Source organism: Oryx dammah, unplaced genomic scaffold (assembly GCF_014754425.2).
Source record: "Oryx dammah isolate SB20612 unplaced genomic scaffold, SCBI_Odam_1.1 HiC_scaffold_13, whole genome shotgun sequence".
NCBI lineage: Eukaryota > Metazoa > Chordata > Mammalia > Artiodactyla > Bovidae > Oryx > Oryx dammah.
In genome coordinates this window covers 52,964,184-52,983,163 of record NW_024070197.1, presented here as the reverse complement: position 1 = coordinate 52,983,163, position 18,980 = coordinate 52,964,184, and the positions used below count along the sequence as shown (strand labels likewise).

The 18,980-nt window shown below is 64.9% G+C and overlaps 1 protein-coding gene across 3 annotated transcripts in view; it reads left to right on the top strand.

The window, feature by feature from the left end:
* Nucleotides 1–18,980, top strand: part of GSE1 (Gse1 coiled-coil protein) — a 98,161-nt gene that overhangs the window by 61,661 nt on the left and 17,520 nt on the right. For 2 of the 3 annotated variants that reach the window (XM_040253962.1, XM_040253963.1), the window contains exons 2-3: nucleotides 8,560–8,778; nucleotides 17,236–17,435. In XM_040253962.1, the coding sequence (XP_040109896.1) occupies nucleotides 8,560–8,778; nucleotides 17,236–17,435 (419 nt within the window). The remainder of the gene's footprint in view (nucleotides 1–8,559; nucleotides 8,779–17,235; nucleotides 17,436–18,980) is intronic. The other variant, XM_040253965.1, reaches the window with a different exon arrangement.

Sequence of the window (18,980 nt, the reverse complement as noted above, 5' to 3'; positions counted from 1 at the left end):
GCGACCCCTCTGGCCTTGAGTGAGCCCACCAGCCTGAGAGAGTGGGGAGAGTGGGTGAACTGATGACCTCGGGATAGACTGAGGGGGAGTTTCCACTCTTGGGATTTGGTTGCTGGCTCCTGATTTTCCAGGGGAAATTGGAAATCTTCATTTTGACCAGAAACCTCCAGTTTTAAGTTACCGCCCATTGATTCACATTTAAAGATGTGTTGACTTCGCGCCAAATAACGAGGTTGCTGGAGGAAAGATGGCCCCTTCACCTCTTCCCGCTCTTGCCTAGACCTCGCCCCCATGGGTACTGATGGGGACACTGAGGCTCAGAGCATGTCAGGACTGGACAGGCCCCCACTAGGAAGTTTGGGGGACCAGGCTCGGACCCCATCTTCTGGCTGGCTTCCTAGCTAAGCCCCCGACAGCCCCCGGGGGTCCTGCCCCGTGACACTCGAGTGGCCTGCCTGCCTGGGCATGATGCCAGGCGCCTTCCTTCCCCATGTTCAGCTGATGCACATGAGGGTGGGGCCGCCGTGCCTGTTCCATGGGCTGAGGACCTCCCAAGTGCCCTTTGAGGCCGGGGGTACAGGTGCACAGGCCCGCCCTGTGGACGGCTTTGCCGACACCCCCGGTATGGAAGGGACATGGGTGCTCTGCCGCGTGTCCCCCTCTCACCTGAGGGGTTTAGACACCCAGGTGCCCAGGCCTTGGGGCTGGGCAGGCCCCGTCGGCAGCAGCCTCACGTCTCATCTCCCAGCCAGGTGTCCTCCCTTCGGGAGAAGGACCCTGACCCCTGCCCTGCTGGCCCATTGCCCCACCTGCCGGCCCCGGCCTGCTGCTCCGTGGAAGCTTGGAGCACGCTGCTGCCTCCTGGCCAGGTTGGGTTCCTATCCTTCGGGACCTCTGACCCCACCCCCACCCCAGCCACGTCCTGCACCCTGAGCCTATGAGCTCACTCAAAGGCTCCTTTGTGGGAGGTGGCCTGGTTAGCTCAGGGCCCTCAGGGACACCAAGAAGTCACTCTCAGCTTGTCGGCTTGGCGCCCTCCAGCCCTGAGCTGCCACAACGTGGGGTTCAGGGCTGCGGCCCAGAGTCAGAGCTGCTCTTCCTCCTTGATACCCTCTGTAAGGCGATGCGTGTAGGTGGGCCTGTGTGGGCGCTCCAGCAGCCTGCGGGATGGGAGGTGACCCCTAGCTAGGGTGGGGGGTGGGGTGTCTTTTAGTGTCTTCTGACTTAAAAGGAAATTGCCAACATAGCAGCAAGGAAAACTGGATCCCCACCCTGGCTCCTCAGCATGCAGCCCCAGACAAGGACGTGACGCTTCGAGCCTCAGTTTACCCATCTGTAGAGTGGGGCCAGGGTGGGCCGTGTTAGGAGGCTCCTTGACTGATGAGGGGCGAGGTCTGTTCCTGGAGTGACTCTGAAGGGTGACGGCAATGCTCTGGGCACAGCCAGGCCTTGTGGTTGTCAGTGCTGACGCCGACCGTCTCTGGGGGCCCCTCAGTGCCAGCCTTGACCCTGTCCCACAGCCTTTTTTGCCTTAATTGTGCACGTCCCCGGGGCTGTCTCCACCCACTCTGTGCCCCTCCCAGGCTGCCCTCCGTCTGCCCATCCCAGGCTGCTCCAGACACCACCCGCTTGGAATAATCACCGTCAAATGTCGCTGCCATCTGCTGCCTGACTTCCGTCCTTTGCCTCCACCGGAACCTCCGGGATCCCTCTCGTCTGCGGTCTTGAACCTCAGCTGCTCACTGGGCTGTCCTGGGAGGCCTCCATCGGCAGGCCGCCCGGGTCCAGGCCCTGCCCGGCGCTCTCCTCTCCACCCCGGGAGCCAGCCGAGGGGCCCAGTCCCACCTGCACCTCCCGGCTCCCCTGGCACCCCTGTTCTGAGTGACAGGCCTGTGTGGGGGGTTTGTCCTGAACACTCTTCTCCCTGGGACCCGGTTTCAGCCCCCATGCCCCTCGTCACTGCCACGGCAGTGTGCAGGCAAGGCCGGGGAGAACCCAGAATGCTGCACACCCCCCCACCCTGTTGACAGCAGGGGCCTCCCTGAACCCATTTGTGGTGGCTTTCCCGGGGACCCCAGAAATGAGCTCTGCAGACGGCTCAGCCCATGGGGCTGGTTCTGGGAGTGCGGAGGGCTTCCATTCTCACTGACTGGGGTCCTGGCAGACCCTCCGTGGCTCCTGCCTTCCCAATCCGGTAGTAACTACACAGCCGCGTGAGCAAGGGAACTGTGGGGGAAGGGTGGCGGGCTTGTCCTGAGATGAGCTGCCTCGTTAGCGTTTTACTCCTGAGCCGGGGTCGGCGCTGGGCACATGGGCCCACGGGCCGGCCTCGCCCTCCTCCCCTTCCTCCTCGGTGGTTGCGGGTCAGGATGCAGGCCGTCCTCTGCTCCAGCAGTTAGTGGTGGCTCTGGCTCGATCTGCCAGTCACTGGGGCCAGAGCCTTGGGGAGGACGTCCAGCTCTGGGACTCTGGACAAGAACCGCCCCCCCCCCCCCCGCCCCCGGTCCCCTTAGAAATCCACAACCCAAGGGGGTGTCCTTGTAAAAGAACAAGGGGGTCTAAGGCAGGCCATCTCTGTGCATCCAGGGGCCGGGACGCCTTCCCGGGCTCTCCCAGGTGCTGCCCCCACCCCACCCCCAGGAAAAACTGCTGCGTGCGAGGGAGCTCAGAACACGCCGGGAGGCAAACACAATGAATGTGTTATGAAGCTGCTCAGGCTCCCGGGGTCACGTGGTGCCCCACGCCGCCGTCGTCTGCCTGCCTGCTTGCTGGGTCTCTGCTCAGGTGACCCCAGTTCGTTAGGGCTGCACAAGCATCGCCCCTTCATGGGGGGCGCGGTACATGGAGGCCCAGAGCTGGGGGACACCTTGTATTTGTTCACAAACATTTCTGTCTGCGGTAATGAAGAATTACTGAGAGGGGTGATTAGAGAACCCAGGTCTGGACTGCGCATGCAGAGCTGACTGAGGCCCTGCTGGGCCCGGCCTTGTGGGGTGTAATTACCCCGGGGCGGGGGGGGGGGCTGTCAGGGGAAAGGGGTGGATCGGTGCTTGAACCGGGAGCCAGCAGAAAATTCATCTCAGCTATTAGCTTGTAATTACAGAGCATGCAGGGAGCAGGCCCGAGGTCTGGGGCCGCGGAAGAGCGGGATGAAAGGAAGCGGTAATTACGGGTCCGCGGGAGGCGGAGGGCGGCCGCGGGCTGATTAATACGCCCTCCGCCCTGACGGAGCGGGGAGTCGGCCGCTGCCGTGTTTAATGGAGCGTCAGGGGCCTGCCCCCCCCCTTGGGCCTGCTGTCCCCACGCCTTTGGACAGCAGGCTCCCCGATCGATGGGGCTGTGTTCTGAAGCACCAGGGACGAGGTGGTTCTGGAGAATGTCCGCAGAGCCGCCAGCCAGGCTTGCCCCTTGGCACTTGGGTTTTTCTTCTTTGCCTTTTGCTTTGTTTTTTGAAGGTTTGTGCTGCTTCTGGCCATATTAGAGACCTGAGGAGAGGAGAAAGTATTGATTAAAGACACCTCGCTTTGGTAGAAGGTGCAGGCATTGGCAAGGGGCCTCCACGGCCGTGGCAGGTCTTGCTTCTGAACACCAGCGCCATCCAGGAGGGAGGGGTCCGGCTGATTCTGGGGGTGGCTTTTCCTCTCCGGTCCTCCCCACTGCCCCTGGCGGGGGCAGCTGAAGGTGGCAGGTTGGGGGGTCAGAGAGCAGCCTGTGATGCAGCTGAGATGTCCAGGAGGCACCCTGAGTGTGTGTGTTGTGTGTGTGTGTACGCACGCATATGCACGTGTGTGCGTGTCAGGGCGGTTGAGCAGGAAGGGAGCCTGCCCCAGCCCTCATCCATCCCTGGCCTCCACGCTGTGGAGCCTGTTCCCAGCTGTTAGGATGATGGATTTACATGAGCTGATAATGTAGACAAGAACCCAGTTGATGGCCAGGAGCACAGAAGTTAATGAATACCTCTCTAATGAGGGGGAAGCTGCGCCCCTGCTCTGTGGGGCTTCTCCAGGGTGCCGGGGCCGCCTGAGGCCCCCTCTCCCTTCCCCTTGCCCCTGTGGCTTCCAGGGCTAGGGGGCAGAGCCATCCTGAAGCGACCCCGAGGCTGCAGCTGGGGGCGAGACCCAGAGATGGGGACTGTGATCCTGCGTCGATCCCCAGCAAATTCAAGGTGACCCTTTGCAGGGTCCCCCACGTTTGGCCTTTGCCTGCCTGCATCCTTGGTGCAAGGGGGCTGTCACCCCAGTGGCCGGTGGTCCCTTGGGCCCCCTGCCTCCCCTCTCCGCCCCTCCCAGCGCACACAAGCTGAGGAGGAAAGCTAATTTTAGACTGCCCTAAGGAAGCTGCTCATTTGGAATCCTATTTTCAGTGGCCTGACATCAGCGGAGTGGCTTTCCTGGCTGGAGGATGCTCCGGAGTCCACAGTGACCACAGCAGGGACACTTGCTTTGGGAGACCCCCAGGAGTCCGGGGGGGCTGTCCATGAGGTGCTGCAGGGGTGGGGTGTCGCTAGGTGCCAGGAGAAGCAAGGTGCTGACCTTCAGTGGCAGCTCTTACGGGAAGGGGGCAGGGATGCACCTGCCTCCCAGGACCCTGGTTGCCAGGGAAAGGCTGGGGCTGTCAGTGAGTGTTGGGGTTCTGGCAGGGGCACCCCAATTCCCTCAGCTCCCATGTCTGGCCGGTAGGAGGCCCTGGTCTGGCGGGAATCCCAAGGGGTTATTCCAAACTCATCCAAGTCTCTCTTTCTTTGAGGGCACTCCATTTTTAAAAAACCTGGTTCACTCCAGAAAAGCTAGAACATAGGCAAGGAAGTTCTGTGTTAAAAACATAGACCATTTTTAACAAAGAGCTAAAATAATAAAATTGTTCCTCTTGCTGACACCCAAAGGCCTCCACCCAGGGCCTTAAGGGGTGTGTGATGTTTTTGGGGTCTGACCCCGGGTTTGCCTGGTGGCTGCTCCCTGGCACCTCTGTACCATCCTGCCCAGTGCTGGCAGCTGGTGGTCACAGCACGTCCACCCAGGTCACCAGCTGGCCAGTCTGTCGCGTGGCTGTTGGGCGGTGACCTCACACCTGCCCCCTGGGCCAAGGAGACAGGTCCCTGGGAGATGGGGGACCTCCGCGCCTGCCTCACGTCCCCAGAGCAGGGCTGGACCTGATCCCCGACCAGCTTCCCGTCCGTGGGACATGGGTGCTGTGTTCAGGTAATCCCAGCCCCACTGGTGACCTTCTGTTGGCCCTTGGGCCCAAGCCTGGACTCTCCCATCTGTAAAGTGGGCACAATAACGTGTCTCTTTTAGAGGCTGTAGGGTTTAAAGGGTGGTGGCCAGTTCTCTTAAGAAATCCCGGGAGACCGTGAATGGCACCAGGGTTTTTGTTTTGGAGACTCTGGGTGAAGAAGACACACATATCTGCAGATGGTTGAACTGCACAAAGAAAGGGAGAGGGACGTTGAGAGTGAGTCCTGTTCAGTGGAGAATGCGGTGGCCCTCCCCGTACCAGTTAGCTAACTAGCGCTGCGTAACAAACTGTCCCGAACACAGACATGTCGGGCTCCGGGAGCAGCTGCACTGCGTAGCTCTGGCCCAGCGCTCCTGATGTAATGAAGCTGGTGCCGGGCTGCGGTCCCATCACAAGGCTCCCTGGGGCTGGAGGAGCTGCTGCCTCACGTGGCTGTGGGCTGGAGGTCCCCATTCCTGGGACGTGGGATCCCCACACAGGTGCCTCGGGCGTCTTCACAGCCTGACAGCGGACTCCCTGCAGCCCACTGTGGTCTGGGGAGCCCAGGGGGGTGGCCAGGCACTTCGACGACCTCACTTTGGCAGTCGCCAATCTTCTGCCGTTTCTTGTTCCTTGCGAGTGAGTCTGGCCCACGCGTGAGAAGAGGGTTAGTCCCCGCCGTTGCGGAAATGAGGGACAGACTTGGACCCACTTCAGAACCACCGCGGCCAAGTGACCTTGAGCTCTGAGTGCATCTGTGCCTCTTGGTCCCGCATGGTGGTTCGGCCTTGGACCGGGCAGGCGGGGTCACGGGAGGGTGTCCTGCCCTTCCCCCCCACCCCGCTCCTTCCTGGTGAGAACGCTGCCTCTGGGCCCAGGAAATGGGGTTCGAGCCCTGATGTGCTGCTGAGCTGTGTGACCCTGGGTGAGAACCCCGCACGTTGTGCCCGGGCTGGGGGCCCTGCAAGGACGGCGCTCCAACATATGCCATACCCCCCCACAAAAAAAAACACCGTCGGCTCACCAAGTGGGTGCTGAGGGTGCTTTGGTCCAGAGCAGGACCCGGCAGGCTTCTGGACCACCCTGGTCGGGTCCTGCGTGGGCTCCATCCCTGGGCCTCCCTGCAGGCAGCAGGACCAGAGCCCCGGGCCCCTCTGTCCCTGGCATCCTCCGTGTTCGCTTTCCAGTGCCGCCCAGGGGCGGGCAAAGCTGGTCTGTGGGCGACCAGCCCACCTGGGAAGGGATGGTGGTGGGGAGGGCTTTCGGGGGCAATGGCGGCACAGATCGGGTAACTTGGGTCCCGTCTGCCCAGACTGACCCGCGCGGCCTTGGCCTAGCCCCTACCCATTCAGGCCTGGGTTTCTGCCCCGTCCGCTGACCGTTGGCGTGACGACACCAGGAGGGGTCCTTGAGATATGCCAGGCCTGCTGTGAATCGCCTCCTGGCTCCCTCATGGGATTAACTTCATGAGGCGGACTTTGTCTTCGTCCTCAGGTTATAGATGCAACTGACGCCCAGAGAGGCAAAGGGACTTGCCCAGGGTCACACAGCTAGAGGCCCCAGAGCTGGGATCCAGGTGCCCACTGTGTGTGGCAGTGTAGTCCGCGCAAAGCCTGACCTCCAGGTGCCCTCTTCCTCCTTGCTCCGAGGCTGGTCCACACGGTCCTATTCCCTCATTCTGAGGAGGAGGGGTTGGGGAGGACGGGGTGCTGGGGAGGGCCTGGGACTGAGCTTCCAGGACGTGGTGGGCCTCCTGCTCAACTGCCCTAGCAGCTGGCTGAGTGCTGGGGTTGCTGAGAGAGCACTCTCATTCAGAGCTTGCCGGGCAGGGACCCTGTCCCTCCACCCCCAGGTTCCTTTGCTGGGCTGCGGGGTCTGTGGAGTTGCCTGTACTCTGCCCTCTCGCCCACTCCTCCAGAGAGGTGGACGCACAGGGTCAGGGCCCTGTTACCCGCCGGCAGCTGGGAGACCGGCCGGGCTGCTGGCCATGGGCACCAGGGCTCTTGTGGGGTCCTTTGTCCCCAAGGTGTGAGCCCTCTCCTGAGAGAAGCCTTCTCCCTCTGAGCACGCACTGGCCTCTTGAACGCCCCCTCTCACAGTCATGGCCGTTTACCCTTTGCACCCCCGAGATCTCTTTGCCCACCGCCCTGCATGGGGGGAGATGGGGGCCGCAGGCCAGTTCTCCAGGACTCGGGGTGCAGACTGTGTTGTCGGGGCCTGCAGCCTCTCCTGGCTGCCTGTGGAGGGCCGGGGGCCCGGGGAGAGGCACACGTCCCCGCCATGCTGCCCTCGTGGGCACCCTCTGGCTGCACCTTCCCACCCCTCCCGGAGCACCCCAGGTGGCCGGCGTTCCCTGGAGCGGTCCCCCCAGCTCTCTCCCTGCACTCAGCCCGTGGCCTGCCATCTGTAAGGCCATAGGCCTCATTTGCACCCCTCGAATGTACCCGCAGGTACATTCGAGAGCGGGCACGGACAAGGTGTCCATCGAGAACGCAGGAGACACACCTGCCAGCCCGTGAGGAACGCGGCCTTTGTTGATGGGGCCCATGGGGCCTGCAGGAGGGCGAGCATCCTGGGGGCCCTCGAAGGCTTGCGGTGTCCCCTTGGTCAGCTCCTTGGCCAGCGTGGCCAAGCCTGGACCCTCCCGCCCTGGGGGGAGCCGTCTAGACCTGCCGCCCTGTGTCTTCAGTGTCTGGGGGGCTCTGTGCCCGGCTGGACTGCCGCGGGGGCCTCAGCTGGCTGTGTCCTCTGCCCACTTCTCACCTGCAGGCAGCCTTCTCGGTGTAGGCCTGCTTTGTCCCCCAGGGACTTCGGGGTTCAAAGGGCGACGGCAGCTGCATGTGAGGGCCCAGCTGACCTGCCTGGGATGGTCCTGGGTCCCCGCGGCCTGCCCGAGCGCAAGCCCGGCTCCTCCTCTGGGAGGAGGAAGGCTGTGCGCCATCGCCCATCTACAGGATGTGCTGGAGGCCCTGCCTGTCCTCCAGGGGGTCCCTGCTCTGGCAATCTCCTTTCCGCCGGCCTTCCTCTCTTGCGAGAACACAGGCCCAGGGTCCTGGGCCCCGTGGTTCTCTGGGTGTGGAGCGCAGAGGGACGCCGGGGTGGCGGCCCTCTGCGCTCCACAGAGCTGGCTCTGCCCTGCTTCGCCCGCCCCCCCGGGCCACGCCCGCCCCGCCTCGCATGCCCGGCCGGCGCCCGCCCCCCGCCTTGCGTGCCCGGCTGGTGCCCGCCCCCCGCCTCACGTGCCCGGCCGGCGCCCACCCCCCGCCTCGCGTGCCTGGCCAGTGCCCGCTCTGGTGCTGGGCCCTCTGCTCTCGGGTGACCCTGGTTCTTCTCTTCCTGTTTCAGGCATGAGCCATGAGCCCAAGTCCCCTTCGCTAGGGATGCTCTCCACCGCGACCAGGACCACCGCCACCGTCAACCCCCTCACCCCCTCGCCGCTCAATGGCGCCCTGGTGCCCAGCGGCAGCCCCGCCACCAGCAGCGCGCTATCGGCCCAGGCCGCGCCTTCCTCCAGCTTCGCCGCTGCCCTGCGCAAGCTCGCCAAACAGGCGGAGGAGCCCAGAGGTAAGAGGCGCGCCCGCCCGGGGCAGCCGGCCGAGGGCGGGGAGAGCACGGTCCTGCCTGGTCCCCGGGGCTCTGGGCGCAGGGCCTTCTGGCCGGCTGTCTGCCCACGGGCTCGCACACCAAGCGTCCACACTGCCTGGTCTTCCTCCTCCTGCTGCTTCGCGGCGGGGACGCGCTTTCCTGGCTGCTGAACCCCGCTCTCTGCGCTGTCTGCTGCCTTCTTTGCTCCAGGAGCCGCCGAGGGGTCCCTCTGCCGACAGTAGTGGGCGTGGGGTTGGGGTTTGCAAGCACGATGCTCCTTTTAGAGCCCCCGGCCTGCTCCGGGGCCTCTTCCCAGGAGGCGTGTGTCCCAACGTGTTCCCGAGTTGGGGGCATGGCTCACCCACCAGCGCCATCCCCCAACCCACGGCCCCTAGGCAGGGGTCTTGTGATGTGACAGGCATCCCCCAGGGGTCTGGAGCCCTGGCTGCTCCTGTCACTGGGGCAATGACGTGCTGTGTGGCTTTTGGCAAACGCTGGCCCTCTCTGAGTGTCAGCCTTCCCGTGCGTACAGCCCTGGCTCCGGGCCCTTCCAGGATGACTGTCAGCCTGTGTTAGTCCAGGTCAGGGGCCGCCAGCTGCACGAGTGGGTGGCAGGCAGTTTGCCTCAGAGCTGCTGGGAGGCCTGGGCCGCTACGGATTCCAGCGCGGGCCTCTCAGATACCCTGTAGGTGCCCTGCTGGGCGGGGCAGGGATTCGACCTCCCGGGCAGAGGAAGCAGGGACCCTGGGTGCTTCTGCCTGCTGTCTGCCTCGCCCGGAATGTCCAGGGCTTGGTGTTGTGTGTTTCAAGGCCCTCTGGGCACCCAGAGAACATGCGTCTGTCTGTATCGACTCTGGGGGTCTCCAGCTCAGCAGGGTGGACGCTTGCTGTGACGGGTGTGGCGGGGGCCTGCTGCTATCTGACTCTGACTTGTCTGCACCCCTTTTCTGCTCACGTCACTGGGCAGAGGAAGGAGTGGGGTAGACTGGATCCTGGGGCAGGTGGCTGTGGGCCCGGGAGCCCAGGCCTTTGGGCCTGGTTTCTGCTTTGCCAGGGGATCGCCTTGCGGCTGGTGTCCACCCGGGCGAGGAGTGGAGACAGTGGCTCCAGCCCTGAACTGGGATCTTTTCTGAGGGGACGAGGAGGCCCCCCAGGCAGAGTTTGCCTGGCGGCTCCCTGCTCTGGTATCATCTTCCGTCACATTCTGGGAGGCAGAGAGCCGGGGCCGGCACAGCCTCCACGGACAGCTGTCAGCAGGGGACGCCAGGTCCCTCTGGCTGAGTCACCCCTGACCCGGGTGTCAGGGCTTAAGCCAACATCTGTGTGCACACCTGGACAGCTGGGCCCGTCCTGGGGTGACACTACCCCCCAACACCCCGCTGTCTGCAGAGGACGAGGCTCCCGCAGGGGCCCTGGGTACGGGGCAAGCCTGGCCTCAGTGGCCTTTGTCTCTTCTCTGCTGGCCCCAGCGTCCAGCTTGGATGGTGGGCCAGTGGGCAGCCCACATGCCAGAGGCTGTTGGGCCTCGCTGGCCGGGAACACTGTGCTGCGGGGGGCCTGCTGCCCTCTGCTGTGGTCCAGGTGTTTGCGTGACGCCCTGGGAAGCGTGCTCGAGGACTTTGTGACGGAGGGACGGGGCGGGGCTGGGTGGGCCTCGCGGGTCCATGCTCAGGCTGTCTCCGGAGCACAGCGTCCGCTGCTGGCTGGGCTGAGGCATCCCCATCACCCGGATGAGGAATCCTGGGGCCTGGGGAGCTCAGGGTCGGTGTAGTTCTGCTGTGCGTGCTGGGCACTGCACCCTTGTTTCTGGCTCGTGGGGCCACAAGCCAAGCCTGTGCGTTTAAAGCTATGGTGATGAGCTCGACATGTGACGCTCCATCTGGGCAACCCCAGTGGGGATTTTGCTTTGAAGAGCTGAGCCCCGTCACTCTGGAGCCTCCTCTGGGCCTCGTCCCCGTTTTTTCTCTCATGGAGTCACCCCAGCTCTGCCATGCCATTCCCCTGTCTGTAGAACGGGCTGGCAGCCTGGCGGTGGCCCAGTGTGCAGGGGGCGGAAGGCTGAGGCCCCGCGAGGTTACGTAAGGAGCCTGGGGTCACAGAGCTGCTGAGGACGCGCCTGGTGTCCCTCGCTGCTGCCGCCTGGGCCTTTCCCCATGGACCTGGAGGAGCCAGGCTTAGGATGGCAAAAGCCTGAGCACAGCCCTGGCAGGGAGGGGCGGGCGTCCTGCACCCCCTCCCGCCCCAGCACCACCTGCAGCTGTGCGGGGAGCACACGGGGTCTTGGCTGTCAGCTTCTGGGAGCCTGGGGGGTTCTGGGGGCACGAGGGAGGGCCAGCTGCCCCGGCTCCTCTGTTTCTCCGCTGGAAACCGGAATGGCCAAGGGGGACCACTTGATGGGCTTGGTGATTTGGAGCAGGGGGGACTCAATTTTTCTCCTTGTAAGTTTCTTATAAAATTCATTTCTAGTAGGACACAGTTCAGCGGGTTGTCACACGTTCAGAGTTGTGCGACCATCACTTTCTAAAATTATTAATCTGTGCAAGTCTCTGGCTGCCCTGGGTCTTGGTTGCTGCCTGCGGGCTTTCTCTAGCTGTGGTGAGCGGGAGCTACTCTTGGTTGCTGTGTGCGGGCTTTCTCTAGTTGTGGCGAGCGGGAGCCACTCTCGATTGCTGTCTGTGGGGTTTCTCTAGTTGTGGCGAGCGGGAGCTACTCTCCGTTGCTGTGTGCGGGCTTTCTCTAGTTGTGGCGAGCGGGAGCTACTCTTGGTTGCTGTGTGCGGGCTTTCTCTAGTTGTGGCGAGCGGGACCTACTCTCGGTTGCTGTGTGCGGGCTTTCTCTAGCTATAGCGAGCGGGAGCTACTCTCGGTTGCGATGCACGGGCTTCCTACTGCCGTGGTGTCTCCACCTGCAGAGCAAGGGCCCTGGGGTGCGGCCTTAGTCACTCCCCAGCTTGTGGGGTCTTCCCAGGCCAGGAATCGAGCCTGGGTCCCCTGCACTGGCAGGCGGAATCTTAACCCCTGGACCACCAGGGAAGTCCCAGCCGTCACTCTTATGTATAAAATGTTTTGTCTTCTCAAAAGAAGCCCGCCCCCTCCCATCCCCTCCCCCAACCCTGGCAGCCCGATATGCAGCCTGGCCACCTGCCGCCTGTGGGCACACATGGCCCTGCCACTGGCTGTCCGCATGGGCATCCCCCCAGGTCTCGTGGCTTCCCGTGGCCAGCTGGCACCACACTCTTGGGTGTGAGGGGTACAGCCGGTGAGGGCTCTCCCATCCTGAACTGGGGCAGTGACTGTTCGTCGAGCACCTGCTCTGTGCCAGCGGCCTCTCGCTGCAAGAGCCCTGGCCTCTCTTCTGCGTCCACCTCTCTGGCGGACCCGGCCGCGCTTCAAGCTTGGCTGGCATCCCGACTCACAGGCCGTGGAGCAGAGATGGAAACCACAGTCCTCCCCCAACTGCTGCGTCCGTGTTTGCATTCCCAGAGATGGCCCGACTCGGCCTCCACTTCGGCCATCCTTTCAAGGCCCCCTGTGCCCGCAGGGTGCCCCCGGGGGGACCATCCTGCCCCCAAGGGTTCAGCGACCCCCGCACAGGGAGGGCTGACGGCTGAGAGAAGACAGCTGAGGCTTTGGCCTCCCCGCTTGCCACCAGGCTCGTGCCAGTCACCTCGTGTACCCCAGGTGCTGGCCACAGCCCTGGGTGCCCCCACTCCCTGCGACCCTCTCCTCTGCCCCTCCAGAGCATCTCGTTCTGAGAGCCGCGGCCCAGCTCTCCCGTCTGCTCCCGGGCTAATGTCTTTGCTCACGTCGCGTCTCCAAGGTGCAGTTTAAAAATTCAGTGTAGAGCAAGTAGTCCGCCTGCCTCATTTGCTCTGCCCCCAGAGAGCTCTCGAGCGGGAGACGGCGCGCCCCACGGGAGGTGTCTTTCCTGGGGCCTGCATGGTCCCAGTTGGCTGGTGAGGGGCCAGGGGTCTGTCCGTGGGGGGGTCCCGACGTGCTCGGGTCTGTAACCCACTACAGAGGGGGGTGCCCCGTGTGGGGACACGGACGTCAGTGGGTTTCTGTGTCCTTGCTGTGTGACCTGGGCCTGGTGCGCAACCTCTGAGCTGCTGCCTGTTCTCAGGATGAGGGTGGGGCCTGCTGCGTTGATCGTGAGGGTTCAGGAGACCCACGCTCGCTCCAGGCAAGGTGCCTGCGGGTGACGGCGCAGGGCCACCCACTCCATCACCCCACCCCCAATGCACGCGGCCGGGGGCTCCAGGGGCCGAGCGAGGTGGGTGCGTCCACAGCTGAGGGCTGGCGTGGGTGCCCCCCACGTATCCTTTGCAGGGAGACCCTGTCCTGTTAGGGCGAGCTGCTCCTGCGTGTGCCGACGGCCCGGGCGCGACCAGGCCCACACAGCATGTTCGGGAAGGAACCTCGGGCTGTAGGCTTGGGCCTGACTGTCACCTTGGTCCGCGTGTTCCTATGGGGCTCTTGGCAGTGACGGGCAGGGGCCACCTTGCACAGGTGAGGGGAGCGGGCACCCTCGCTGGCGAGGTTGGAGGTGGGACTCTGCCCACCAGCAGTGCAGCTGCCTGAGCCAGGAGCGAGGTGGGCGCTTGTGGTCTGCTGCCTGAAATCCACCTCTTTCCAGGAAAACAGCAAAATGGGTTGGGGGTGTGGGGACCGGCACGGCTCAGGTGCAGCCCCGTCTGTCTCATTTACAGGTGTGAGTGTGAGGGGGGCTTCCTCAGCGCCCCGCCCCTCCTCTGTGTCTGGGCTGCGATTCTGGGGAGAACAAGGCCCAGGGAAGGGGACTGAGTCCACTCGAGGGGTGCCCGGCCTTGGGCCATTGGAACCAGAGGCCTCCCCAGGCTGTGACAGGGCAACAGTGTTACCCCCCGAAGCCCCCTCAGCACCCACCCTGAGCCCCCGCGGGAAGCAGCACGGACGCCCACCGGCCTTCCCACTCAGCCCCGGGAAGTGCGTCTTGTGAGAAGAGACACCTTTGCTGGTTAGGGTTTGGTGATGCGGCTGGCGGTCCTGGGAGCAAGCGTGCGTTGCCCCTTGGTGAGGGGGGAGGGCTCCTTGAGGGCGTGGGGGGCGAGACTTCAACGGGCCCTGCTGCGGAGGGGCCAGCAGCCCTGCAGCTTCCTCAGCAGGGTCTCCCCGAACCCACCGCGGGGTGGCCGTGTGGCTGCGGGTCGGGGGGTCCCTGCCAGTCCTGGGTGAGGTCTGGGCGGGGCTCAGCTGTGGGGGGCCCTCCACACGGATGCTGGTCCTCACCCCACACCCATCACAGCGCCTCCCGCCTTGTCCCCACGATGCTGCCCAGACACTGCTGCCCTCAGCCCCGAGAAGCTCAGGGCACCGAAGGCGGCCCAAGGGTCCTGTTTCAGGGACGCATCAGGGGCTGCTGGCCCTCCCCCCGGGGAGGAGGGGAGGGGGACCAGCTGTGAGGCTGAGGCCGGGCCCAGCCTCCCTGCTCAGGGCAGGCCCTGGCACAGGAGCCCTGGTTTGGGGCATCCAGTTGGTGCTTAGCGGTTGTCCGGGTGGCGGGTGGAGGCGCATCTGGATGCTGACGCCCTCTGTGCTGCCGCTGTGTCGTGCTTTCAGGCCGCACTCCTGCCGGCCGTGGAGGTGACTCTGGGATCTCAGCTGTCAATGACGGGAGCCTGGGCAGCCCCGGGCGCTCACCTGCCGGGTCAGAGATGGAGGGGACGCAGAGCGCTGCACGCTGCCACCCCAGCTGCCCCTGGCCTGCTGACGCCTGCTGCCCACAGCGGTTAATCACTGCTGCCCTGAGCCCGGGGTCGGGGGCGCCGCTCACTAATTGGCGGGTGTGTGGTTGGGCATTGATCCGGCTGCTGAGTGGCGGCAGCCAGCCCATCCCCCAGGGGCCAGGCTGCGAACTGCCCGTGGCCTCCGGTGCCTGTCCCCACTCTCCAAGACCCCCCGCCCCCTGGAAATGGGGCCTCCTCAGTCACTGCCCGGCGCTTGGAAATGACGCTGGTCCACAGAGATCTGCTGGTGGCGTGGGGCGCAGAAACGGAGTGGGGGGCCAGCAGCAGGCGGCCCTGAGTCCCCGCGGGCGGGCAGCGGGGCCGTCGGTGCTCCCCCTCCGTCTGCCCGGCCCTGGAGGGCTGACCCCACTCCCCCCACCCCCCCGGGCAGTGCAGCCTCTCCTGCAACTGCTCGGGGTTCTCAGCAGGGCCATTTTCTTTCTTTTTTGTCTCCAGAGTGCGTGGCCCCATGTCCCTCCACCCACAGGGCGGACCCAGGCGCACAGGTGGTCCCCCCACCTGCCCGGTGGCTCTGTGTCCTTCCAGCAGCAGCGGGCATGGTGGGAGGCTCGGGTCGGCGCTGCTGACCTGTGTCTGGGTGGACTGGGGCCCACTGCCCGCTGTGCGGGTCCCCAGGGCAAGGCGGGGCGGGGACGCTGCTTCTTGGCCTCTGCAAGCTGTCCCACCTGGCAGGGGTTCAGGGTGCGGGCCTTCCCTTCGTCAGCTCTCCGCGCCCCGGGGCGGCTGGGTCAGCCCACCTCCCACTGCTGCCACCTTGAAGCTGGTGTCACGGGCAGACCCCCAATCCAACAGACACAGCTAGTTTCAGAACCTGGGAGGCTGACCTGCGGAGGGTGGGAAGGCAGCTGACGGCCCCTGGCATTGGCCACCCAGCAGCTGTGACAGCTGGCGGAGGCTAGAGCTGGCCCGGCCAGTGGGTGGCGCAGCTGGGGGAGGGGGCCCCCTGACCCAGGACTGGGCTTGGTGTTGGCTTGGGTGACTTGGGGTTGCAGAATTGCTGGTGTGTGGGCCGTGGTTGGTGGGTCCATTTGGAGAATCCGGTCACACCTCAGGGGCAACAGCCTTCAGGCTACCACCCGCTAGCCAGGCCCTGATGGGTGGGGGCTGGGAGCAGGGGCCGCCTGCCCCGGCATTGTTCCAGGGCTGGATGGGCCTGGCTCTGTCTGGACCGGTGTCCACCGCGGGGTTGTCCTGTACAGCTGTGCAGGTTGTGCACAAGCCTAGGAAGTCACCGAGTCAGCCGCCATGGCGCACCTTCTTGGGGTAGAGCCCTGTGCCAGCGTCTGTGGGCCTCTGGGTCCGGCCGCCTGTCTCCCAGTCCCTGCTGAGCCCACACCTGGCTGGGGGGTCCTCAGGGCAGAGAGAAGTGCTCTGAGCCAAGTGCCCTGGGCCGTAGGCCACCTCCTCCCATGGGGTAGGGGGGTCACTTTGCAGCAGGAGTGTGGTCGCTTGAAGAGACAAGAGAGGACCAGGGCTTGGCCCCTGGGACCAGGCAGGTTCTGCAGAGGACCCGGGGGAAGTATGGAAGCTGTGGGGTCCCGCTTGCAGCGGGGGCGGTCTTCTGGCCCTGGCTTCCATGCCCCCCTGGTTCAGGCCCCTCTGAGGGGCGCTTTGCGGGACGGGGCGTCTCCTGGGCCAGGTCCGCTGCCTCCAGGTGCCAGAGCGGGGCTGCGGCTGAAGCGCTGTTGTGACAGAATCAGGGGGACCCTCCTGGGCCCGCCCTAGACCTGGTGCCTGGAAGCTCTTTGTGGCTTACAGGTTTGGGGGGTCTGTGTGCGATGGGACACCATGTGGGCATCTGAGGGGCCTCTGACTGCTGACTGCAGCCCAGAGCAGCGCGAGGTGTGCGTGTGCACCCAGCCGGGCTGCACGGGGCCTGGGCGGGCCTCTGGGGGTCCCCCAAACCGCTGACTCCAGCCCTCCAGGGGCCACGCTGCCAGGATAGGCCTCAGACTAGAGACCCACCTGGGGGCGGGGGCACTGGACACACCGCCGCCCCTTGAGGGAGCTGCTGCAGGCGGGTGCCTTCCTGTCGGGGCACCGAGCATCCCCCCGGCCCCCCACGCCCTGTGCTCTCCTCGCCTGCTGCCTCTGCAGCGGCCGGAGACCAAACTGACCTGCAGGCCTGGAAGCCTCCGGCCATGCCGGCTCCCCGTCCTCACCACCCCTCTTGGGGAGAAGCCCAGGAGGGCAGGCTAAGGGCCGGGAGAAGATGGAAAGCAGCAGGTCATGGTGATGGTTGCACAACTCTGTGAACGTGCTGACCAACCCGTGGGCCGTAAACCCCCCATTATGGTTCAGTTCTCAAGATAAAATGAATTCGTTTGATGTCCTGATAATATAGACCTCCCTCAGCCCCACCCCCAGCCAGGCCATCAGCGGGCCCACTTCTCCCCTTCCCCCACAGCATCCTGTAAGCCCCCACACTTGCTCTCCTGGGGCTCAGTCCCCATCCATGTTGGGGGGACCTGCTTACTCCCCTGGCTCTTCCCCCCACCCAGGGTAGAGTTGGGGTAAGCAGCCTCGGGGAGGGGCAAGCATGCCCGCCTGGTCAGTTGGTCGTGTCCCCAGTTCCTGCCCAGACCCCAGGGTGGGCTGGGCCATCTGCAGAGCCCGGCCCCCTGCTCAGGCGCTGTGTCCTTCTCCCGCAGGGTCTTCACTGAGCAGCGAGTCATCCCCTGTCTCCTCTCCAGCCACGAACCACAGCTCCCCGGCCAGCACGCCCAAGCGCGTGCCCATGGGTCCCATCATCGTCCCCCCGGGGGGACACAGCGTCCCCAGCACACCCCCCGTGGTGACCATCGCCCCCACCAAGACTGTCAATGGCGTCTGGAGGAGTGAGAGCCGCCAGGTGAGTGGGGGCTGACGGGCTCATCTCATGTTGAGATCCGCTTCCTCCCCGAGGGAGAGGGGGGACAGCAGCTGCCTGGAGGGTCTGTGTGTCTCGAGCACTCCCGGGGCTCGTGGTCTGGGGCTGCCCTGGTGAGCCCCACAGAGGGGGGCTCGGGGCAGGTTTGCTGTGGGGCTGGAGGCCCGCGTCCCAGCCATGGGCAGGGCCAGGCCCTCCCGAGGCCTCTCGCCTCGGCGTGTGGACGGCCGTCCTGTCCCTGCGTCCTCACGGGCTCTTCCTTCTGTGCGTGCCTGTGCTCCGGTCTCCCCTTCTTCCAAGGACACCAGGGCCCGCCCTAGTGACCACACGTCGCCTCGGTCACCCCTGCACACATCCCCCGTCTCCCGCACGTGGTCACTTTGCGAAGTCCTGGGGTTGGGACTCCCACAAAGGAATCTGGGGGAACAGAATGGTGTTTGCACCTCGTGAGCACTTCTTGTAAACGTGAGCTGTTATTATTCCTGTCTGTTGTGCCCACGTTTTCACAGGTCGCCTTTACTGATACCTGTCTTAACTGTTGAGGCCTGCCTGCTCCAGGAGGCCTTTCCCACACTTGGCGGGGCTCCCTGGGTGTGCGCCCAGGGGGTGTGGCTCCTCGGGGGACCCGCCCCTGCACCCCCAGCCTGGAGGGCCTTCCTAATTAAGAACGTGGTCACTGCACCAAGCTCTGGATGTTTCTGCCGAGTCCCCAGAGGGCCAGCGCCACTTGGAAGCTCTAATTAAACCCGGAGAAAGCAGGAGGCGGGTGGGGGGAACAGTGGGTCTTCGCCTTGGCCCCCAGCTCTCTGCCCTGCTGGGTCAGGTGGGGTTAGGCGTCATTCGGGGTCAGTCTGTTCTCTGCCCTGGAGGTGGGGGGGGCAGCCTCCGTCCACAGAGTGGGGAGGGGAGTCCCTGAATTCCTGGAAGGAGTCGAGGACCCAGCTGGGGGTAGCCCTACCTTGATCCGCGAGGTGCCGGATCCTCCTGGCTCATCCCTGCACCAGGCAGGGCTCAGCAGGGCTGATCCCAGCCAGAGCGGGGTGCGGACACCCAGCCGTCCCCCGGCCCAGTTTGAGAGAGGACCAGGGTCCGAACCACAGTCTCCTGCCTCCAGGGGCCCGCTGCCCCCAACAGTCGGCCCTGACCTCTGGGCCCAGCCACCTGCCTCTCCCCTCACCCCTGGGGCCCTGCGGTTGCTCATCCTGCCCTGCACCCAGCTGCTGCCCTTCCAGGCTCAGAAGCCTCCTCAACGCCCCCGCTCCTGGCCATGGGCCCCTTCCCCCGAGCTCAGCCCTCCTCCAAGGGTCCTCACGGCCTCGGAAGCACCAAGTGACCCCGAGAAAGGGGGGGCCATGTTCTAGCTGCTTAGCGTGCAGCGGCCGGTGAGCAGGACACAGGCGCCCCAGGGAGGCGGGCCAGGGGCTGGGGAGCGGCGAGGGATAGCCGGCTGGCACAGAGGCTCAGCGGAGGGTGTAATCCTCCTGGGGGGCCCGGGGGACAGGAGGGGGAGTCGCTTCCCAGCGGGGA